Genomic DNA, 25,427 nt, shown 5'->3' with positions numbered 1-25,427 from the left:
GAGGCACCGTTAATGCCTCTAAAAAATGTCTACCAAAAATGGAGATGTGACGGACAGGATTTGGAAGCCAGGTGTTGTGAGCACCACAAGCCTGCCTGGGTATGATTAAAGCTGCAGCATTATCTCAAACATTCTTCACACAAGATAACGTATCATGCTAAAAGGGTTACTGAACCATACTGGCTGCTTTGTACTTAACCCAATCTGTACGCCATTACACAGTCCTCACATCATTTCCAGTTAGCGAGCAGGCTGGTTGCATCATGTACATCTGATTAGAAATAATTATAAATGTTTCTATGGAAAGGAACAATATTATTGTGGTCTTGTTACGCGTGTTTTAGTTTTTCATTAGTCGGTATCCACAGACCCTACACAGTTATGGGATTAAATATGACTTGCATGCGGTTGTCAACAACCAAAAACAAAACTTTAGGCATAGTTTCACAACTGTTCAAAATATTTATTTAAACAAAAAAAGTATTCAAATAGAAATAGTTTCCAGTATAGAGCCACTTAACATTACACTGTAACTGTTTTGGTTTGGCTCGTCTTGAAAATTTTACTTCTCAAGGAAAAGCATTGTGTTCTTTATAATTCTTGACGTGAAGCAACTTTAGTTACTTGAACTGTTTGGACCAAAGGGTTTTTGAAGCATCTTACTACCTCAAGTCAGCTCAAATCCATCACCTCCACACACAACCTAAAGGTCTTACTTTAGATTGTGGCAGCTCGTAGTGTGTGTTGCATTGGGCAGTGATACTGTTCCAGCTCAGTGTATGTCTTAATCACATCCGATGACAGATGAATCCCCTGGGCTATCTGTGCCACATGAGACGGTCCTCCTCAGCTCGCTGTGATCTAGATTACCCCCCCAAAGTGCTTGAAAGCAAAAGAAGACAGGAAAATCCTGACAGTTTTATCCTAACGGATAATTTGAGGTTAAATAATCTCTTAACATTTTGAAGCTCTGTTTTGTGAATCAGTCATTTTCACTCAGAAAATATAAACAAAACGGGCTTTGATTATGCAGTTTAAATGCCTAGAGAAAGTAGCATGTCACGGCGTGTTTGCTCATCTTATTTGTAACTCCTTTATTTTTGTTGTACATTCCAAGCAGATCACATTCTTCGTATATAGTACAAACTCTTTTGCATTTCACTTGGCGGCTTACACTGAGTTTGACCCTTTGTTTTGTTTTCTACATAAGCTTTCTCCTGCGGGAACTGTTCGATGCTGTTTGTTGGAGCTGAAGTGGGTGGTGTCAGCGATGCAACCCTGCCACCCTGTTCCAGTGTCCTCGTATGTCCCTGTCTGGTTTACCCACCCTGTCACTTCCCTCCTGCAGAGTCCTTTCTGATGGCCAGCTTCTCTGAACTCAAACAACAGCTCCATTTGTTCTGCCAGGGCTGGGAATGCACTCAGCCATCTTTAGCTATGTTTCTGCCAGCCACAGTGAATGCCAAACCTGTGGACCTTACTTCTGTGCCAGCTCTTCTCTTTCTCCTTCTTTTCTTTCACTGTGTCTGTCTGAGTACGTCTGAGTACATGACACCGGCAGGGTTTAAGTCACTGGTAAAAGGTCCTGAAAAGGTACTGTCCACATGGCTGTTGTACTGTATTAGCCTAAGTCGAAATTGAAAGAGTAGACAGATGCAAATTGTAGATAAGCTTTTAATCAGTTGAACAAATGTCAATATAAAACTCTTAGCTACAATATTAAAACAGACTGCCTGATGTTGTTTAGGTCAGTCTCATGTCACTAAAACAGTCCTGACCTGTCGAGGCATGGACACAGATTGCTCTGAAGGTGTCCCGTAGTGTCTGGCACCAAGATGTTGGCAGTGGATCCCTTGGGTCCAATGGGTTGTGCCATATCCTGTGGCTGCCCAAGGAGTTGGGTGGCCAAATTACACTTTAAGCTCTTTTTCATGTTTCTCGAGCAGTTCCCAAGCCCACTGTGGACACTTTAAAATTATGTGGCGTGGTGCATTATCACGCTGGATGAGACTGCTGCCAATACTGTTTGGGTGGGTGGTACGTGTCAAAGTAGAATCTGTATATTTGTAAGATACTCCTGAGCTACTTTCCTCTTGAGGCACGCATGATGAGAATACAACTACTTCCAGACAGTAAGAGAACATACATAACATTTTTCTTTTTGCCTGGTCAATCGTTAGTGGGTTGTCCTATATAGCTACTTCTGTAATATGGAGTTTTATTCATTCCATTCTACAAGTTATTGTAGACAAGACATTTGTTTTATTATTTTAATTTCTTTTAGTGTGTCACACCTTACATGGCATAGCCAAGAAACATGACTATATTTTCAGCTATTTGCATTTAAAAAGCCACCGCTCATTGGGGACAAATAGACCGTGGACAAGATCTGAACGCCTCATTGCCCAACACTCCTCAGTCACTGTTGTGTGAGAGATGGATGAGTGAGTGTATGTAAACACTGCATTGGGTCCCAGGTCTTCTCATAGTGCAAAGCCAATGTGGAACTCTTCAGTTCGCTCTTGAAGGACTTAAGAAAACACAAGTCACTGATAGCAATCACTCAGTCACAGAAATCCAGTTGTAACCATCACTTCAAACAGTCCTTGTGGCTGAATTGTTGCTTCAAAAGAAACAGTGGGCAAAAGTCATGGAGCAAGAACAAATAAGCAACTGAAATGGTTTCTATCCTGTTTAATTCAAACTAAGTCTGTTTACTTCCCATTTCTGATGCAATTGGTTGAGTTGCATTGACCTATTTGGTCTTTATGAAAAACAAGGTAGGGCTTTCCAGAATTACTACTGGTGTCCCTGTCAGCCTGACTAAGAGGACAACGGAGAAAGTTGGCAAAAGGAAATGGGCAGGGAGAACTTCCTCAGCCAAGCAGAGAGAATGAAGAAAGGCAGTAATCTGCTCTGTCTGGTACATTACCCGTGAATGAGACCAGAACACATCGGTAAACTCAAAGAGGATGCAGTCCTAGAATAAAGAGAACGCAAAGAGAAAATAATTCTGGCCACTGATTCTGTAAATCTTAAATTCAAATGCAGTTTACTGTAGTTATTTTATGCGAAGGTTGAGCAGATGGTATATGTCATATCTCTATTTTTGATATGTTGTCCTTCAGTAAAAGGTGAATTGAAAATTTTGAAACGTTTTGTTTTGTTTTTATTTACATCTTATAGTATGTCCCAACACTTGTGAAAGAGGGCTGTATGTTCCCCTTTTCTTTTTCTTCCTCTGATCCTAGTGTCAGAGCAAGGTCAAGCATCACCTACTTTCTTGTCAGTTCTTATCTATGTTAGTGGGAACCCACCTTGTAAACAACTGGCCATCTGATCCACATGGCCCATCTCTCTCCACTTTTAGAAGCAAGTGGCCCCTTAATGGGGATGTCCTGGCTGGCATGGATATGCCCAGACTTGTTGTACATGTCCCCCCTTCTCTCCCTCCCTGTGAATCACGGAGATGTCTCAGAAGGGATATGCTCATCTTTCAAATGATTTAGGCAGTGTTATTTTCTGGGTCTTATTCTTAACAACAGTTACCATGTAGGACATCTGATTATAGCTACATCCTAGGTGTTCACGGCTTATTTTGTGGTCATGATATCATGAACACAAGAGATATGCATGACCTCAGTGGAGCATGTTTATGTGCCTGGCTTAATCCGGGGCACCAGTGGGGAGACTAGGTCTGCATTCCACAGTATAACAGTGTGATAGACATGTATAACATGTTTATCATTACAGTTGGAAAAAACAAATGTCCCAAACTTCCATGGACCAGAAAAAAAAACAGATAACAGCAGACAGCAGTGGTAATGATCAAACACAAGTACAGTAAGAAATAAATGGCCTATAATCACAGAGTTAAAATGTAATCTATAAGATGCTTTTCCGCTTGTAATCTCTAAGGAAATGCAATACCACAATTCAGCGGAATGATTAAACCTTGTTCCCTCATAGTCTAAATAGCTTTTTTTTTTTTCAGCATGGTAATAATTTTCTGCATTAGTCAACCTGTAATAAAGTGGTATTAAAGTCCAGAGCAGTGCTTCATATTGTACTCTTAGCTTTTTTTTGTTTGCATGCAGAACTCCTGCCATTTGTTCAGTAATAATTTAACGGGGGGGGGTTCAGGTGAATTTGCAGGTGGTGATGAACTTTTGGCATTTATATGAGCAGCTTTGGACTGTTGCAGTGTATTTGATCTGCCTTAAGAAGATGGACCCAGACATTTTAAGATATTTTGTTCGGCAGTACAATACAACTGCAGCACAGACACTCACTGCAGACAGTATTGTGTGGGACTTGGCAGACACCCCCTGAAGCGTCTTTTGAAAAAGGTTACCTTGTTTGCCCCTAGAGCTATTTTCGCTCTGCCTCTCTGTCTGGACTTGCCAGTCTGTGAAAATACTCCTCACTAACCTTACCTCCTCCTCTCTCCCTCCCATCCCATGTCTGTCATGACATCACAAACATCAGGTATCCAAAGCAGACAGCAGTAAATGGGCGTTAGTTTAATAAGCATTATTAACACACCTGCTTTGCAGTGCATTCCTGATTACATGGTCTAATGGGACTGGCACTCCAAGTAGGATTAGTCAAGCCTCGGGGTCTGCACCTGAACCTCAGTGAAACTCTTAAATGCAAACATCTTCTAACTCAAATACAAAGAACTGTGAAAAAGTAGCTTAGTCGTGACCGTTTTACTTTTCTGCTTGTTTACTCATACACACCAAATCCTGTGATCCACCTTGTTTATCTGATTGTTCTTTTTAAATTCAAAGACTGTAAGATTCAAAAGAATAATTAACTGATAAACCAAGATTTTGTCTCTATGTAGATGGTGCTCTGTAATACACAAGTTGATTAATGTAGTTCCAGATGATTTAAGTTCTCCATCTTTTTTAATGGATATCCATCAGGTGGATTCCCATCTGTAAACCATTGTAAACCAGAACAAATAAAATGGCAACAGTAACAGTTGTTTCAGTCTGAATTGCCATGACAGGAACATTTGTGTGAAGGTGCAAATCTGGCTTAAATCAGCACAGATTCATATATAGATAATTTTCATGTTTCAGTCAGAAGGAATAAGTTAGTTTTGGGACTAATGTGGGTCTTCATCCAAAGACAGTTTTAATTCTCCACATTTGTGTCTTGGCTGTGCAGAGGGACAGGCTAAGAGGACACAGCCAAGACAGAGGATATGGAGTCATGCTTGTGTACATCCAGCAAGGTGACAATTTGTTCATCATTTTTGTTGTATGTTGATTAGTTGAAGAGTTTGCTTCAGGATGAAAGGGAATGGCCACGGCAAAGTTGACCACAAAATGAAGAAGAAGAAAAAAATGACTTCAGAGATCAAAACATTCAGAAGAGAAGCACAGACAATGGCTGCAGTTTTTAACTCTTGGTTTTACTCTACCACCAAAAAGCTAAGGTTAACAAACATCACCCCACATTAACAGTTTTACCACAGATTTTTGACACTGTTACTAAGTGGGAGTAGACACATGGAACATCCTTGTGCAGGACTATAAAGCTCCATGTTTCACCAACACAGTACCATGCCATGTATACATGGTACTTAACTCGTCCTTTGTGTGTTTTTTCAACCATTAAGCATTTCTTTACAAACAAAACCAGGTAGACGACTGGATTTTAGTGATCTTCTAAAAGGGGAAAAAAAGATTCTAATACAGGTGCGTTTGAGAGGCCGAGAGTTTGAGCGTCTGTTTAAACAAAGTTTTTAGAGGCTCTTATTGGATCACTGCTAAGGAACATGGACACCGAGACATTTCTGTAAATGTCGCCCTAAGACAGTCTGCAGTTCTGATGCACAGATGGTAACAACTTTAACCACAAAATGTTTATAGGGTATAAAAAATTAAAAACGCAAAATAATAAAAATAATACATGGTACAGACAAACAGTAGACTAGAATGGCTGTGGTTTGTGTTTGTTAAAATGGATAATAAACAAAGTTCTGAAACTTATAGACAGCCATCTATTTTCTGCTACTGGTCTTGATCATAGCTGCAGAAGTCTGAGCAGGGATGTCCAGACTTTCCTTTTCCCACCACTTTCCTCTGGGGGAACACCGACATCCAGAGAGCAATAATCCCCACCACACGTTCTAATAAACTAATACACATTTTTGCCAAAAAACAAACAAAATTAATATCAAGTGATAAAAATAAGAATGTTGCACCACATGTGATCAAAGTAAAGATTGGTGAATGTGTTTTATTGATGTATTCATCAATTGTCTCTGCAGTTTTTCGGCCCAAAGACTGTTTACTTCATTCACTCTGCAACTTTTGCACCCATTTATGAATATTTCATAAATGAAATTATGAAATATTCTTGAAACCAATTAAACCCTTCTTAGTGCAGCATTGGTGAAATGTTACATTGATCTGCGCTAAACATTTGAGAATAGTTGTTTTACCAGTGTTTCATATGCATTTGTGTCTGAAGTATTAAGCGAGATTTTAAGGTAGCTTTTCACACCTAAGTTGTTATCAAAGTATTGCTGACAAGTGTAGTGTGCATCATAGTCATAGCGTCACGATGCCATGTCTTGTGTTATTAAGTACAAATATAGAAGGAAATCTTTCTCATTTCCCACTCAGAACAGTATTATTTCCAGTCCCAAAGTGGGTGGTGGTAATTGTTTTCAATTTGCCTCCTATACTGTGGGCATAGCACAAATCTGTGTCTGTACCATCAGCATGTACCAGATTTGCAAGCCCACATATTTGTTTTTTGTTGTCATTGTGGATACGTGAGCACAAATTTAAAGCATTAACATCACTGTGCCATGTTGCATTATACCATGAAGGAATTGTGGGCTGGTAACATGACTCGTTTTTGGTGTTGGTTGGCAGAGTGGAAGCAGTTTTGGAAGCAAGCACAGAAAACTGTTAACTTTATTATTTTTTTAGTTCTTCTCTTTTTTTGTGAATCAAATTACAAAAAACATTTGATCAGTGAATCTGTATGACTGCATCCTGTCTGCTTGCATGTGGCAAGAAATGTCAATCATAAAGCCTAGTCACTGCCCCTCAGGTTTAACCAGTAATTGTGAGAGAATAAACAGAATGTCTAAGGATGTGACTAAGCCCCCTAAGACCTAATGGGAGCTAATAGTGAAATGTTAAAGGTCTCCAATGACCATATGACCAGAAGGACTCTACGTGGGCTGCGGCATGACCAGTCCTCAGTGCCAACATCCACTCAGAACACCGTGTTTCTGATGAATAGTTTAGGGCACTAACTGTCTGCAAGTGAATCAAATGATTTTGGGTGTCATAGCCTCCAGTTGAAGCCTGTGGTAGCTCTGCTTTCTGAGCATGTGGAAGTACAAACAGGATGTGTGCCATGTGCTGTTAAACTGGTAAAAAGCCAAAAACCTTTTCTTTTCTGAAATATGATTTCTGCTTGTTTCTGTTCTTTTTAAATGGCTTCTTTAGCATCTGTTGTGCAGAACGGGCTTTCTGCTAAACATGTATGATATTGTTCCCCCTTTTCAGTAGTAATCCTAGCCTGTAGACAGATGGAATCTGTTTATCATCTGTGAAAATGAACTTCCAGTCATTGACAATAGAGAGGATGGGATTCCAACTCTCACGATTATTGTTGAAATGTGTATACATCCGGATAATGGCATGCTTAACGGATGCGTCGAAATAATCTTTCGTAATTGATGCGTTTTAAAGTAATCCGTGGGTGTTAAGGGATGTTATTGTTTACCTGTCATGCACACCAAACGGTATAGCTGACACCTCAGATGGAGTCAGTCTTTCCCAAGCCTGTTTTCTGCAGTGTTTGTGGCAGCTGCAGGTGATACCCCTCTAGTACTTCTGTGCAGACCAACTCGCTTGAAGAGACAGTCCCAAAGGGTCTAAGTAAAGAAAGATGAAAGCTTTGGAAAGACAGCCAGACAATGGAAATGAGAAGTACTTTGTGGAAATAAAAAAGCTACTGGTAAGTTTTGGTGCAGTTCCAAGTGTTGCTCACTTAGCAGGCTTTGCTTCATCTTCTCTGATTACGTTTTTACTTCAGTTATCTGAAAAGTACTGTTCATTCCCTCTGGTGATTGTGTCACTTAATCAGTTAAAGTTAAATTGCTTGTAACTCTTCAGAAAGTAGCTCATTTTCTAGGTTCTCACCTCTAATTGCATATTAGATACTTTAATGTTGCACAATAATATATATACAATTTCTAGTAACTAATAACCTCTGCCCTTGCAGGCATTTCATTATCGTCATTAACGCCCACTTAATCTGACAAGAGTCATTTGATAGCAGTATTTTCTATTTAATTAACTGAGTAAAGGGGTGAAACGCGTGGAAAGTATTCCTTTCTCATCCTTTTGTTCCATGGATGTCACAGAAACCATTTTTAAGGTGCATCAGTTATTAGTATTTTTTTTCTACAGCACTGATGCAGCATCCTTGTTTTCTCTTCAGAAAAACACCGAACAGAAATCTTTGTACTGGTGACGGTTGTTTCTTTTTGTTGTCGTTTTTTTTTGCAGGGAAGCGTTGCAAGCCTCCCTGCAAAGCTCTGACAGTCTGCTGTTTATGTTTCTTATGAAAACCTACGTGCAGTCATAATTACCCTTTTAGATGTTTCATCATGCTTTTTGAAATCTGTATTTTTTTCTAATGTAGTCATTCATTGTTGATTATGATAGTGACGACTCTCTTCACTGTGCGTATTCTTATTTGTATGTTTTTCTGAGCCAAACTTAGAAAAGCATGCTAAATTAATTCAAGTTAATTACAGTCGGGTGTTGTTTTACAACTGCTGGTCAGAGAATAGCTGCCAGACATATTTTCATGTTGTTTATTTCACACAGTAAATGAAACAAAACAGCACCCTTGTGTATTTTTTAAAGTCATGTCTTCATTTTATTATTTCTTTTCAGTTTAGTTCATATTTTATATCTTTGTTCTAGCTTAACATCAGAGAAAGTCCTGTACTATCTTTACTTTAAGCCAGTGATGTGATGATGCATAAATTTGAAGTAATGTACTGCACTGGTGTTCTTACTAGAAATTCTAAAACCTTTGTTTTTGTTTTTATTTATGGTTTATCTGTTTATTTCTGTGGGATATCTCAAACACAAGTCATCTGTCTGTCTTTACAGGGTTTATCTTTATGTGAGCAGTAAAAGCACAAAGACAAGCACTGTGTGCTTTCACTGAAATATATTGATCATTTCTTTTACCATTAGAAAAGTGACTATGACGTTACTATGCAACCTTTTTTGCTATCTATACCTGTTGCACAAGATAGAGGTTGGATTTAATAAATCAGTCACGTGAATGCATCACATTTTGTGCGAAAACTGAGATTACAATTAAAACTAGAGAGACACACATGATCAAATGGTAAAAGTATTTATAAATAAATTAATCTGTTAATTTAAAAATATGCCCTTTAGCAATTGTAGTAATGGACAAAGTTTGTAAAATCCACTGACTTGTTGTTTGAAATATGACACATCTCTTCCTAGCCACATAATGCTCTTACTCACCCACGACAGGTGGTAGACATCCAGATGGCTACTTGAATGTTACATCCAGTTGATCGCTTGTTTTTAGCCATTAATTAGTTCATAAGTTATCTCAGCATGCAGCATGTACGTAGGTGCACTGCCGGGTTAGTAATACATTTTTGCAAGTTGTACCCTGCACAAACTATGTCGCTCTTGCACATGCTGAATCTTGCCTACTCTTTGCTAATTGAATATACAGTGCATTAATGTGATCCAAATGTGGAGGGGTTCCTAATAATTTGTGTTGGCATGCGATCTGGCAGTTATGACCAAAACAGGTAATTTGTTAAAATTGAGGCTTTTAAGATGACTCACCATAAATTCTCACACAAAGCCCAGGAAGTATATATATCCGGATGTGGTTATGATGGAACTGAGTTTAAAAACATTTGTTCAGTTAATATAAAACCATCAGAATTCTATTTTAGTTTGCAAATATGACTTAAAGGAAATTTAATGCAGACCAAATTAGGCTTTCTATAGAGGGGGGGAAAAAGCAGGGTCCTCAGAACAACATTTCTGCTGCATAAGACCCCTAATTTACTAAACGGAGTCTATAGGTTTTTGACTCTCTTATGTAGCTGGAACAGTATTCTTTTTTTCTAGTGTCCGTGACAGTAATTTAACATTGCAGAAAGTCCTCTCACAACTTTTGATCAAACTGTGTTGGGAATAGTCCAGACGGAAGTGGCTAGTCAACCACTGTCCTCTGTCACATTTTGCACATGGTGAACTTGCAGGTCTTGGCACACATTGGGTGGTGGCTGTGCTCAGTGACTCATGTGGCGCCCAGTGTCTGAAACTTTCGTCAAACGTCTGGCACATGGTGTGTGTGTCATTGTGGACTGTGACGCTGGTGGCTCAAAATTCCCCAGTGGCTGCTGATTGGTTGTTTAGAAGATGAGGGCCAATCAATGAACCTTAAGAAGGAAACAACACAGCGTGAGCAACTCCTTTACCAAATGGCCATAACTAAGTTGTTAAGATCACCCTTACAATACCTTGCATTTGCGTCATTACTGAGTGCAAATGTCTAATAATTGCCAGCTCATTTAGAATAATCATCGGGATAAAAGTTGTGCACCACATACGTCACAAATGAGACTGAAATGTGACAATTTATTTTATTCAGTCCTCCCCTACTAGTCTATTAAACAAGAGTTTACAAAGGCTGCCAATACCAACCTTTTTTCCTCCTTTTTGTCCTCTAGAAAATAATTATTAGCACAAGCAAAAAGGGAGGTAGTAAATTCAGTGTTAAGAGCTTTTTTGCAGGAGTGACCCGAGTAGAGGAGGGAAAAGACACACAGTCACATTGAAACACATGAAATCACGTCTTCAAGAGTGAAAAATGAAAGAAAAAAAAAAATGTGATAGGCTGACCTTAAAAATGTCCTTCAGTAAAATGCTAAATTAGTCATTGGGACAGCAGAGCATTAAAGTCTTGATCGCTTTGCAGAATACAGTCATGTTTAGTTAAAACGCGGTCGTGCAGTTGAAGTGAAGGATCATAATTTGACTTCTTTGAAGGGAACTTCAAAAAGACAAGTTTTAGGGCAAAATCTGTGAGATTTGATCTCACTGATTTAGGTTTTGGAGTGGGGGGGCTACTCTTATTGTCCTCACACACACTCACAAGTCTTAACTCTACACAGACACGAAGCGTTGAAAAGGAAACTTTGATCTAATCACAAGTGTTCTGTGCTATTTATTTATTTATATGATGATGTTAAATGTCTCTCCATTGACTGACTTTAATCTATGAGAGGTCCTAATGGATGTCCTTTCTCAGTTTGCCTTTGATGGAAAAGGAAGGGGCGGTGATATCGAAAGGAGTGTTTGCACAACTCAGCTGGTCTGTAAACACTGATGCTCACGACAAAAGTGATGCTATGCTTAACGCTGCACGGCATGTATGTGTTGCGTGGCTTGCCCTTTGTTTTTTCACATACCTCATGGGCAGAAAAGGCTGCGGTCAGTGCTTAATCACCACAAGGGCAGTCTGAGAGCTATGACCTGTCTTAGTCTTTTCATCTAGGTTTAATCACGTACGTTGGTAAAGGAGTGCTGCAGCCTCGTCAAATGATTCAGCAGATGTCTGTATTCTTCAGCGGTTTGCTTTCGCCTTAAGAGAGTTAAGTAATGTTGCAAAAGTAAAAGTGAGCCAATTTCATCTTTCTCCTGCTCTCTGCAGAATAATAATTAAGACAAATTCCAAACGGGCTCGTTGCCAGTCTTGTAAAGATGAGATCATTGTGCAATGTCAAATAATTTTTATCAGCTTGACTGCCAAAAATTGGGACTAATGAAAACTGCAGCTCGAGTGCAGTCAGCATTTCTAACAGACATTCTTTTTGAATTCTACTAATTTCCCAATAAAACCTTTCTCCACGATGCCAAATGAAGATGAATGGGCTCCAAACTTAAAAGGTCCAGCTGTTGCATAAAAATTTCTGGTGCAGAGTTAAAAACGGCATCAGCAGGGAGACCACCATAGTGTTCACAGATCTGGGGAATCGACGGGCTATTTCATGCGAAAAAGGAATGTATTCAGATGTTAACCGAAATCATATACAGCTGTTTTTGCCTGGGGTGTATTCCCCTTATCAAACTAAGTAAATAGAGGAATTGTAAAATACATCCCGTACAATGACAGCTTCACTATAGAATATTTTTTTTCGGTCACTTAGATCAGATTTCCTTGCTGTGTGCTGAGTGAGCAGACAAGACTGATGGCGGTACTGAGCAGGAGGACAGGGGATGAACAGCAGGAAAGCAGACAGGCGGCGGAGGTGGGGGGGGGGTCAGGTGGTGTGACTTTTTACTCTGCCGCTCACTGACCTTGACAATGGAGCCCCAGCCACTGACTCTGATGGCTCTCTCTGATAGTGTCTCTTGCTTGCACTCTCTGCCCCTCTATCTGTTTCTCTTTCGCTCTCTTTTCCTCTCTTTCCTTTTTTCTTCCACCCCCCCTCTTCTCTCCCTCTCTCCCTCTCTTACTCTCTCCCTCTGCTTGTGCCTAGTGAGTTTAGCCCGCTGGCTATGGCAGCCAAAATGCACCACCAGCTCTCTGCTGCAGCTCACCCCCCTCTTACCTCACGTCTGCTCTTTTCCAGACAAGCGGGTTTAAAAAGTCAACTGCGTATTGAGCCGTCTAGACTGAAGCCGGTCAGCAACCAGTGCTCCCCACCCCCACCTCCCTCTCTCCAACCCCAGACTTGTGTTGCTGGCTACAGGAGAAAAATGGATGAGGAGCAGGTGCCCTTGCTGAGCTCTGTCCCTTAATTCTTGCCAAGTGCAAATGACTCTGTGGTCACATTATATAAACATATTGACCATAATGTAGCAACATCCAGAAAGCCGAGCTTGAGTTAGCCTCCGGACACGTTGACAGCATTTTAACAGCAGTTATCTGTACAGATGATAAAAAAATATATATATTATTTTCAGCCCATTTACATAAACGATATGTTGGTGATCTGTTGCTTATTAGAGTAAGTTCATCCAGTGTCTTTTCTTGAAGGTATTTTTTTTTAAATAAGAGTACACTTTTCTATGGATTTATAAAATGCACTCTTCCACTCTGCTGGCTGTTATTCGTTTGACTTTCAGTTTATGAGTAATATTTAACTTCTTCTTGCAGGCGCCACTAGCATCAAATGTATTCACTTCATATTTGCTCATTATATTCGAGGTCCATGCTGTTGTACAGAGTACACAAATATCATTTGGTTGGGGAAATGTACAGTAAGAATGAGATTACGGTCCTGCATTCCTTTGTGTTCCGGTAGCACTGAAACACTAGAATAGTATGTAACTGTAACTGAATAGCGATGATGAAAGTCTACAACATGCACTTAATGGTGGATTTTTATCTCACACAGATATGCTTGCTAACACTTCACACGGTTCGGTGTAGTTTCTGAGTTCAGTTCCCTTCCGTCAGTTGATTAGGTGAACCGCATGGCACTCCGAAGTGTGACATTCCATGTAAAGCGGCGCGTGATATTTTTTTAAGAGGTGTCTCCAGCCAGTGGCCCCACCATGTGCACTTAGATGACTCTATCTTCTCTGGTAAAACACGGTGTTGACAGCTTGATTTTCCAACAGACTCTTGCAATTAAGCTGTCTTTAAATGTCAGCGTCTGCCTTTACGTCTTCTATTACAATTAATCAGTCTGTGCTCTCATTTTTCCAATTCACTCAGGTAGTATTGTAATTTAATGCAGAGATGTTTCAAGGTGTTAGAACTCAACAAGTCCCGTCAGGTTTTTGGTTCTTTTTACACTTTAAATTGATACTTTTGATTTCCCCTCAACTCACACTGCATTTCAATATGATTTTTTTTTTCTATCAATATTTCTTGGTGACTGTAATAAGATGGGCTTGTGAAAACACTTTTGTTTCTTATCAACAGGACAGAGGAATTTATCCTTGGTGATAGCACCGGAGTGACCGTCCCCTTTGCATTTTGCATGTGGTACACTGCTCCTGACTCTTGCTTGGTCATATCCTCTTACAGATGGTGGAACAGACATAGCAGGATGTTGTCACTCCTGGTAGTGATAACCAGAAAGTGCTTACAAAAAAAATAGAGGATTCAGAGCAGACTGGGCTGATAAACTCTGTCTTTCTTGGTGGTCCCATGTGAAACTGTACTCCTGAGAAGGGAAAAGTTGACTCCAGATGTTTTAGCTGATAGATATACCTGAGTCTTTGATAAATGATGAGCCACTTTTAGGGGTACTGTAACATACATTTCCATGTTGCTATTAACCTCTGTTTCCATGTGCTGTAGTCTGTGAGTGATTACAAAAAAAAGCACTGCAAATCTCAAGAGAGATCTTAGACATGTAACCGGGGCTTCATCCAGCCCACCTTGGGATGCAAAAGTTGGAAAATCAGTCAAGCAGCACATATTGATTACCCTCTGGAGAATGTGTGCTAGACCTTGGAAGACCAGTATGTGAAGTTACTTAGAGACTACTTGTTTCTTTGATGTTTTATCTCGCTTACATCTTTGTCTAACCCACTAGCGCAGCCTTCCCGCCCACCTTCATTTCTGCTTTCTTTCCTTTTCCCACCCATACCGCCTTTCTCGTCCTGTCATCCCTGGGCAGGTGGTCTGTCCCTCTGGGAGGTTAAGGGGCACTGTGGGTGAGAGGGCAGTTGGCAGGTTGTGTGGGCACTGTGCACGCATTTTCCCATAGCCCACGTCAAATGCCGCTGAACCCTGACCCTAGTGGGTCCTCACTCTCAGAATCCGTTTGGAGCGCAATTCAGACAGCCAGACCCTATTCAGCACCGTACTTTCCTCTGTAGGAGAAAAGAATCCCGTCTTTCCCAATTGTGGTCAGTGGCCCTCCCTTTGTTTTCGGTCAAGCAGGGTCGGACGACCGGCCGCCACAAGCCAGGACAAGACTTCCGAAAAGCCTATTCAGTATGCGATTTGACCCCAAAGTTCCCTTGCTGACTCACATGGATCAAACGCTGGGAATCTCGGGGGGGTTCCCTTCCATTGAGTTTTTCATCCATTGAAATGTACCCTTTTTCACAAGTTTTCTAAAAGTTTGATGGATATAGCACTGTTTCACAAATGTGGGGCTCCTGGTAGATTTATATCCAGGCTTCACAGAAGTTTGTTCTTAACTTCTTAAATGCTTTAGTGTTAAAGGCCATTATTGGCTTTATTGATAATTAATTGATGCGATAAAAAGAACAGGATTGGCTTTCCTTGCCTGTTGCGGTACGAAAATGATCGTGTGTGGTTATGGCTGCTTTTGTTTGTACTGATCCACATCTTTGGGTATACACTACTGATTTCTTATTATGGAAGAGATTAAAACCAGACAGAAGCAGTTCTCTAACTAAGGGCATTGAACCATGCATCAAAAACAAACACATTTCTCAAACTACATCAAACCTCATGTTTGATGATGAGCTCCACAACCATGCATATCCACAGAGACACCACCGATGTGTGAATTTCCCGAAAATTGGTTTCATAGAGTGACGTGCACTTTAATTAGTGAAATTTGCTTGAAGCAGCTGGAACACATGTTGGGAAATGTGTGTTTTGAACAAACAAGCCTTGGTTTCATCATAGCTTTTGTTTTCTGATTGGCCTTTCGTCCTTTTTGCCTGCCAGTTGGTTGTTTTTAGGGGGAAAAGCTTTGTTGTGATTAGTTTACACATTACAAGCAAACATGTTCATGTATGCTTTTGAATCCTTTGATTATGTGATTACGATTATAAATATGAGAAGGTATCCAAAGCAACAACAAAAAAGTATGAAAGCCTGCAACCTTGAATGAAAAAAATTTGATAGCCTTTGATTTGCACGTCTGTGTCTGTGAGAGTAAGCGTTGCAAAGAGAAGTTGCTATGTGAGGGTGTGTGTACAGACTCCAACTTGACGCATGGTTTAAATCTTTTGCAGGAGTGGAGCACTTTGATTCTATTGCCGCGTGCTGTGTGCTGAAGCGGGGGCCTGCTGCAGCTTTCAAGCTGGTTAACTGTCAGAACTGCAGTGTGAAAGGGGGGCCTCAGAGTGAAAGGGGTGGACAGTCCCACTAGGGGGGTCCTGGAGAAGGAGGCGGTGGCTTGGGACAGACCTCCTGGGCTTTGAGAGCCCTCTGTGTGGGCTGCTACAGCAAGGCAGCCCCCTTCACAAGAAGAAGAGAGAAAGGGCGGGCTTAAAGGAAGGTGCTGGCACATTGGCCCCTGCAGCAGGGAGCATGGGCAGGACGCCAGCTCACCCGTTTAAGTCCCATAGACCAGATGTTCCTTGTCAGGGAGCCCTTGGCCTTTCATAAATTGAGATACTGTAAATCTTTAATAAGGCAAGCCAAACATGCGCACGCATCCCCCCACCCACTACACACACTTCCCAAATATTCTACCCTCGCAGACGTTTCTTAGTGTCCTGCAGGTCAAACCCTGGTGAAGGGGCCTTGTTCCCTGTACTGAACCTGCCAATTATTCTCCAGCCTGCACAAGAGGGCGGATGTTTTCCTTCCCCTTTGCCCCCAGCCCACACTCTATAGAAAATGCCATTCATGCTTCTGGCCTGTAACATCACCTCATCTCTAAGCTTCACTTAACGATATATGCCAGCGACCACAACTAAAGAGGTCTCTTAGATGTTGTGATCTAAATATATATAGCATCAGAAGCTTATGAAATTAAGTGCGCCCTGTTTTTCAGGTATGATTTTAGCATGTTATCTTTTCCTTTCTCAAGTGATCTTCTGGACATCTTTGTACCAATATCAGCATATAAATTAATCAGCCACAGCTTTAAGGCCTCTAATTGCCCATTTCATTACATCAGCTTATTAAATTCAGACAAGAACTTTTTCATTTTAACTTTGCACTAAACAAATCTTAATGACATCTTCTTTAGTTGTTCCATTCCAAGAGGAGAATAGAAATTAATTTGCAAATGTTTGCCAGTCTGACTCAGAGTGACTGCCATTAATCCAAGTTGGACTGCGATTGTTTGGAAAAAGGTTTTCTTGCCATCAGTTGCTAAAAATGACAAAATCCAGTGCGTTCACTGGGACACCAAAGAGGTTGCCATCCTGGTTTTTTTTTTTCCTCTGGTGTTTTTGAGTCATTACTTATTTTTCTGTTGGTCAGATTGCTTTAGATATTTTTAGCCTGTCCTCTAGACCCTTGTCTCACTATGCCACATACCATGCCATGTTTTTTTTTCTTTTTTTCCCTTTTCTCCTATGTAGATATGTAAGGATGTGTTCTGCAGAAACACTGCATCTGATGTTGTCACTACCAAATTTGAAACATGCATCATTTACCCATGAGGAAGCCAGACGTTTTTGGAAGTCATATGACTTGCTGCAAGAAAAATAAAAGCAAATACCTCTGTGCTTGTAAAAACAAAGCAAAAACAAAAAGAAAAGATCTACCTGTTCATTGTCCAAATGGGAATTTTCTCATGCACATCTTCTAGATAAATTTTCAAAATGCTTATATGGAAAGAACATTATCACCGTGTAACCTCTTAAAAGCAATAACATTGTTCCAAGGAGCACAGTGAAGGAGTCTGTAAGAATGTCCCCTGTGCATCCTTGATTTACAGAGCCTCTGAGGATAACTCTGATCTGGCAGTGGTCAGTTGGCTTTGAAGAAAAGTGTACTGCAAGTGAATCACTTTGAACCCGCGCTAAGCTGAGCCCAAGGGAAGCCCTGTGGTCTCACCTGAGTGGAACACGACAGTAAATCTCAAGGCTGCTCAGGTTTTACATTGTGACATTGGGACTTGAGACATTTTTTGCCTGCTCCAACAGTTCTACAACTCTGGTCTGGTTCCAGGGTGGCCTCAGCGCTTTTACATGCTAGCTAGACCTGGATTGTTTCCACAGCAAATGAAAGGATTTAACTCAAAGTCCACATCTTTGTTTGTCCCGCTCACTCCTGTCATGCTCAGAATTCAGGTTTAAAGTCTTTGCAAGATATTTTTTTGACACCATTGGTGTGTTCTTAAACCTCCTACATCCATTTTTCTTTATTTGCTTCAAAGTACAGCTGTAGGTTTCTTCATGGATCTTTGCATTCCTGAGTGTGCCCTAAATCTACTGCAGCTTGAAACATCAAGGTCTTCGGCTGTGCACTTCTTATTGGTGATTGCTCTGGTCTTTAGTATACAAAAGCTGATTGCTTCCATTTCTGTATCCCTCAAAAATATAATTGCTACCAGACAGCTAATGTGCTTTTGTGTATTTGGCATTTCACCTGTGTCTGTCGGTCAGTGTATAGCGTAGGGTACGGTAACAAACGTCCGCTGGCCAGGAGTCAGAGTATCGATTGGTCCACTGGGCCACGTTAGTCAGTTTATGTACACAAAGTTGAACAAAATGCATCTAAAAGCAAAGCTATTATTCTGCTGTACAACAGTGGAGTCATGTAAATCATATCACTGCTCCCTTAAAATGGACCCAAGCTTGGTCGATGACGAGATTCGTAGTCCATGTAGCGTTTAAATGGGATTTGACTGGAAACATACAAATGCACAACAAAACCTCAAACCTTTTGTGATGTGGCAGCTTTTACATGTAAAAGACTGGTGTCTGCTGTTATTAGATGAGTATATATGATTTGCAGGCAATTTAAAGTTTTGGATCTTTTGGAGAGGCAAAATCCCAAGAATATGGCGTTTTTCCTTGTGATTTAGCAAAGCATCAACAGTGTTACCCTTTGTAGTGTCTCTTCTGGGCTCAGCAACTCAAACCGTTTTTAAAAGAATCCCAAAAGTATAGTTAAATGTTTTAATTAATATCATCAACAACATGCAATGACTATGCGACTAATGGCTGGGAAAGTCTTTGGTTGGGGGAAGCCCTTGTATACATATTGCTGTGCACACACAATAGGAAAGGGTTTGGTATGGAGATCCTGTTGAGCTCTATTATTGTATTCTCGCTGTGCTGTGCCAGCTGCTGGCTGTCTCAACTATATTCAAAGAGGGATTCTGCAGTGCTCACTTCATGCCCTACTTACTGCTAATACATTAACCAAACAAGTGATCAGGTCATGATCTACCTTGACTTGCCCACCTTAGATGCAAAATCTTCAGTCCATTACTGAAAGTGTTATAGCTTTAAATAGGTGCTTACATAGGCTTTGGGGTTTATTTACTGGCCAGTGGGCTGTTTCGTTTCACACCTCCCTCAATTTGAGGCACAGTGTTTGTTTATTCACAGGCTTCCCAGGTGTTCCTCTCTTGGGGACCTCCAGGCTTTCTCATGTCTTTAAGGCTCTTTAGGTAAGGCGGAAAAGCAAACAAAGGCATATCTATTATATGGTGAGTGGATCTCACATTACCCTCCCGTTTCAATGCAGTCGCCAGTGTGGGCCATTTTCCAAGTGACTGATATCTTCACAGGGGCCAACATGTCAAGGGATGGTGTAATTGATTGTCTTGGATATTTGAGTCTGCCACTTTCCCTGGTTAAGAGACCCCCTATTGCTTCCCTCTCCAGTTTTGTGCCTGCTCGTGTGGTGAGGTTTTGACATGTGACAGTGACGCTTCATAGATATGTTGTCATGGTAAATATTAGGAGAAGGGCATCGAAGGCCATGTTATTCATTTATTTGCATACACATAAAAAGATGTGTTTTGCTCACATCCTGTGAGAAGAAGTGATGCTCTTTTTGTTTAAAAAGGGTCTCTGCTGAAGTTTAGCCTAATTAAAAGCTCTAGGCCGAAACTGTTGGTTGACCAATTGTTGTGTGGAGGAAATCATAACTTGTCTGAGTATTTTTAACGGCTTTTCTTTAGGTTTTGACTTTGTTTCGTTTGTTTAAAAAGAACCAACATCTTCTCAGATTAACATTCTGTGTTCTTCGGTTTATGGTCTTATTACTTAAACAGTAAGATGTTATTAGTATTATTTGATAATACTCTATTTAATTTAATTGTTTTTTCAGGCTTTTATAACCCGAGGAAAGTGTCAACCTTACATGAGAAATGGAAAGCTTACAGCACAGATCATTTAACTTTCTTTCGGTCCTAATCTGCTGTAGAAGTGTATCCAACAAATCTAAATCTCTTTCATCTGGCTTTGTTGTAAACCTCTGCGAATATGTTAAAAACATAGCACCAACCTACTGAACCGTAGTAAGCTTTATCAGAAAGATCCTGAACATGTTAATGTCACCGTGTTAACTTGGACTTCTGCCATCGCACTATTGAAAAGGTGCTTAACCACAAATTACTCAGCACAAATTCAACAGCAGAAATAACTACAAGGAACACTGCGTACCAATAAAATAATGAAAATGATCCATGAAATTGACTTTTTGGAGGTAATTACTGGGGTTGGGGTTGGAAACCTGTTATCCAGGGCATGCTGGGAGAAGCTGAAACTGTACTGGTGTACCTAAATATATGCTAAATAAGCATACTGAGAAAAAACTTCTGGCAGTTTTTGTTGTTTTTGTTTTTTCTCTGCTTTATAATTTAAAATATAGACATCTGAGCCCACTGCCACCTGCTCTACTTTATGCTTTTTTAGAAGGTGAAGACAACTGCAGAGGAGAGGATATAAATTTGTTAGGGGTTTTTTTTTTTCTTCACATGTAGTATCAGACAGCAATATCAGGTATCTCCATAGCTGCCCTGCCCCTTTAGGTGGCTCCACGGTTTGTTTAGTTGGTCAAGAGGCCAGAGCAGAGCTCATTAAAGCTCTTTTATTCTGCCAGGAGATCCTCTTGACATGGCATGATGCCAAGAGTGACCATACATGCAGTAATCCGGCACAGGTCAGGGAGCAGCTGGATGCACGTGCCATATATGCCCATTGGGTATCTTAAATAGCCCAAAGTAGGCTTGCCAGGGTTGGAGCTTAAGCTTAGCTGACTATATTATACAGCCACTCCCTGCGGACACTGGGTCACATATTATACAACCTAAAAATTAGATCTATAATTCATTTACTTAAGTCGAGGCTCATATTCCAAAAAGAAATCATGCTTTAACATTATTTTATATGTCTGTCTTCTGCCCCTTGGGTATGTTAGATTCCTTACACATTCCCAGTCTTTAGACTTTTCATAGTCTCAGAAGTTACTAACTATTCAGGGCTGCTACCAAAGAGTTCACCTTTCCTGGGTTTCATGTCTGTCCTCCTGAGAGCGCAGACTGTTGGCTAACATGAATAGGCTCGAGCAGCAGGAACTCGGCTGACACAGACACAAGCGATTAAAGAATTTTTGACACCCTCATGCATGTATAAGCTGCTTTCTAACATGCACAAGGCAAGACGCTCCGGTCTGTATGACCTAGAAGAAGCTAGACTGGATGACCCAGTGGTCATCCTTGGAGCCATCTGGCAATCCACGTCTTGTGTGGCTTACCCATACCACTGCCTCACGCAATTCCTTAAGCAAGCATAAGTGTGCTTAGGAGGATTTAATCTCAGAGAAACTGGTTTGGGCCACACTGCTGATTGCATTACATTGCTGATTCTTTCAGTAATGTAATACTGAGGCAGTGTTTTTAGCAGCATATAATAGCTGAATTGTGTGATTAAAGTCTCTGGATTTGATATGCAGTGTCTAAATGTAGCTCTCAAGAAGGTGTTCATATCAGTTGGCTATTAAGTAAAAAGGGGATTGTTTGAGATCACAGATTAGTGGTTTTATCATGCGCACGTAAGTGTAAAGCTGCACTGAAAACTGAAAAGTCATCTGCCGTCGTTGGTAAGGCCGCTCATCTGTCGCACAGTGCTAAAGAAGGTATTTGCCACACTATGAGATGCCCCTGGGTGTGTTCTATTGGCCCGTGAGGGGAAGTGAGAGAAGCTTGAGCCTGTCTGCACTTGCACAGAGGTCACTTCTGGACTTTTGACTGTCTGCCAGTGCAGGGGCCAAAGTCTTCCAGAAGAGGGCCTTGGCTACAGGCTGACAAGTAAGCCAGCCAGACAGGCAGCCAGCCACATCGTCTACAGTCTAGGTCTGGGGCTAGAGCCTGGGCTAGGGCAGCTCAAGTTACCCAGACAGATTTGTTAACACTGTTTGGGTCCACTCGGCTTTCTAGCCAGGCCTCTGAGCCAAACGCGGCTGAGGTGACTTAATCTGTCATTAAACTCACATTACACCCGGACAGAGACTCGGCTCAGGGGGGCAGAGACGGCACTCACTCTCCCACTCGCTGGCATGGCTGGCTGGGTTTGAGCAGACACAAAGAGTGCGCACCCCCTCCTCCTCCTCTCCGTCCTCTTCATGCCACACACCATGGCACAGCTAGACAGCCCAGCACGGTCTAGACAAAAGCAATTTCACTTGAAGTTGAAAAGTAATTTGACTGTGTGACGATCCTTGTGGACTTTGTGGTGTTTATTTGCTGCACATAGCTCCTTGTTTTCTTGTATAATTCAGAACACTGAGGTTGTCTGCAGTCATTAATCTCGGTTTGATATTTGCAGAAATGTGTAGAAATGAGCACTAAAGAAATCAATTAAATTGATAATAGCTAATGTAATGATTTAAATAGCTTCAGAGCATAGCTTTGTGCTGTCCTCTTTCCAGCCTGTCAATACTTAATCTAAATATTACATTCGAAAAAACGCAGTAGTTTAGCTTGTAGCTTAATATTCTAATAAAGATGAGTGTGAAATAGAGATGCCTATATTCATATATTTCAACCCAGCGTCTGTACACATTGTCAAACTGAGCGTGAAACTGACTAAATTAGTTAATAAGGTGGGAAATTGTGTTTTTATTGCATCTGTTACATTTGAAGCTTTGCCTTTTTCTCCCAGAGCTGCTGACAGTACACATTTGGTTTTGTGCATTCTTCACTGGCTATAAGGCAAACGGGAGGAGATGGCTGAACTGGGTTCACATCGGGCAAAAAAATTGTTTCCATATCTCTCAGCTTGAAAATGTCAGAAACCCTAACAACCTGCAGTACCTTCAGTGGAGGTCTAAGATATTGTTTCCCTCTGCTGAGATTTGTTTTTACATAACAGCTGGTTCTGGTTCTCCCCCGAACCTCACAGCACCCCCACTGTCAAGAGCAGCCAAAAGCCAACATATGAACTTTATAATAACTGTTACAAAGAGCAGTGCCAACCCTTTTATTCCTCAGATGAAGAGGTTGTTGTGTTTCATTTAGGTGTGTGTGTGTGAGGGGGGGGTCGAACAGCAGCAATTACTGGATACTGGTCTAAAAAACGTACCATGTCTTCAGTCTTATGTGTTACTAAAGAACAACGTTATAAAGTTACTTTCTGCCACATGTTTGAGGGTGACGTAATGTGTGAACTGACCTAGTGTGGTGAGGATATGAGATGAAAATGTGCTTACATGCCTTTACAAGCTGTAGTTTGACGATTGTGTTTTTGCTTTATTTTACTTTTTATACTTTATACAAATTAAAATGTTGATTCATATTTTTTTATTCGTATTGAAAACAGGAGCTGTTGTTAGATGCTAAATATAAGATTTAACTTTTTTCAAATGATTATTTTAGCTGATTGCATCGTGTGTTTGGCTGCAGATCAAGAAGTACTTTGAGCTGGAACCGCTGGCCCGAGGAAAGCGCTGGATCCTGGAGGGCAGCACCACTGACAACATGGAGGCGGTGAAGGAGAGCTTCGGTCAGTTCATTAGCCTGTTGGAGGACAAAGACACAGAGCCGGCAAGGATATGATGCTAAAGCTGCTAATGCTAGGAGACATTAGCGGTTAAACACCAACACATCCTGCTGGTGCCCATGTACATGCGCACACATGCACACTCTCACACACACACACACACACACACACAAGAAAATACAGCAGTTGTTGGTTTCTCTCTGTGAGATGTGTATTGTATGTTATCCTCCCTTCACTGCGGTCTCATTTTTCAAATTGGAAGAGCGTGCACAAGCGACAGTCAACTACTACAGCCTGACAGAGGAGCGCGACTGTTAAACCCACCCAGCGTAAAGCAGTTTGTCAAAAGAAATCACTGAACTTTGCCGACAACAGAAATCTTGGTTACTGCTGTTTGTGCCATTGTGATTAAATCAATGGCATTTGGAAGGTATGGCATTCCTTTGGTCATTATTGAGCACTAACACACACACACACACACACACACACACACACACACACACACACACACACACAGTGGAGCCCAGGTTCTCTGTAGATATGTTTAACATCTCCACTAATTACTTTGCAGGATGTTTGGGTGGGAATGGTTGAAGTTCTTTCCACTGGGAAGTACTGTATGGCTGTCAAGTGTGCTTCTCCTTTTGACTCGGTAACAGCGAATGCCATCATGTGATTGGAGTGCATAGTCCAAAGCCTTGTGTTATGAACGGTAGTTACATATCGGTGTGTCACACCGTGTCTGAATATCTAATCTGAATAGTGTAGTCTGAGTATCTCATGTATCTTATGCACATGCAGACAAGTATATTGCTGTGTACCCTCCTGTGCAGCCATACACAAGTACTACTAATCATGTGACTAGTGTTAGGTGAGTTTATGGAGACATTATTCTTTCAGAGAAAGTGGAAATGAGTTTGAATGCTTTTGTAAATGTGCAACTTAGGATATATTTTCTAGCTCTGTGTCTTAACCTCTTAGAGCTGCATTCAGATTTTTTTATATGTCATACACACACGAGTCACACTTAGGAATTTTTTCAAATCAAAGAAGAAAAAAAGAAACAAAAAACAATGATTGACCAGGCTGGATTTCTCCACAAGTAGAGAAATGTAATGGACTTGGTTGCTTAACACTAAAATTGTCACTTTTTGATGATGTTTTTGTTTTTTTACAGTATGTTTTCTTTTTCTTTTGAATTTGATATAATCCCTTTCAGCATTGGCTTGTGACTGCAGACTCCCATCGGGGTGAAATACAAACTATCAATCAGCCACAGCAACAGCTGCATCTGACAAGTCGCTGTCCGACACACTAATGCCTTCCAACTGTCTGAAGACCCCTCCCCGTCTGCTGTTTATCACATACCTCTGCCCCACTTCATCCAAACCAACACTACCCCTCCACTCCAGCTCTGCTCCCTGTTTCCATTACTGCTCGATGGGGCTTCTTTGGCCTAGATGAGCCAGTTCAGTGCGGCTGCCCTCAGGTGGACTCCACACCTCTTAAAATGAGTCATGTTCATTGTGCCACAGGTGTGTGGTTGTCCCGAAGATGTGCTTATGAATAATGTTCACACCTCCTCCTTCCTGCGTACTCTGTATTGTTTGTTGTTATTTTGATCAGTATTTTTGTCAGGTTTGTAGAGATTTAACCACTTTTTGTACCTGATGTGAGAATGATGCATTTGTTTGCTTGAAAGCAAAATAAATCTGTTGACTAGGGATCACA

General features: G+C 40.9%; 1 protein-coding gene across 6 annotated transcripts in view; it reads left to right on the top strand.

The window, feature by feature from the left end:
* Nucleotides 1-25,427, top strand: part of LOC102792470 (ADP-ribosylation factor-like protein 15) — a 95,118-nt gene extending 69,691 nt beyond the window's left edge. For 2 of the 6 annotated variants that reach the window (XM_006789987.3, XM_006789986.3), the window contains exon 5: nucleotides 23,600-25,427. In XM_006789987.3, coding sequence (XP_006790050.1) covers nucleotides 23,600-23,752 — 153 coding nt within the window. In that variant the 3' untranslated portion in view covers nucleotides 23,753-25,427. The remainder of the gene's footprint in view (nucleotides 1-23,599) is intronic. The other 4 variants (XR_015719858.1, XR_015719857.1, XM_035907266.2 and 1 more) reach the window with 4 other exon arrangements.

This window comes from Neolamprologus brichardi, chromosome 12 (genome assembly GCF_056152115.1).
Source record: "Neolamprologus brichardi isolate AB-2024 chromosome 12, ASM5615211v1, whole genome shotgun sequence".
Lineage (NCBI taxonomy): Eukaryota > Metazoa > Chordata > Actinopteri > Cichliformes > Cichlidae > Neolamprologus > Neolamprologus brichardi.
The sequence above is the reverse complement of the archived record's forward strand: the minus strand, read 5'-3'. Positions and strand labels throughout refer to the sequence as shown.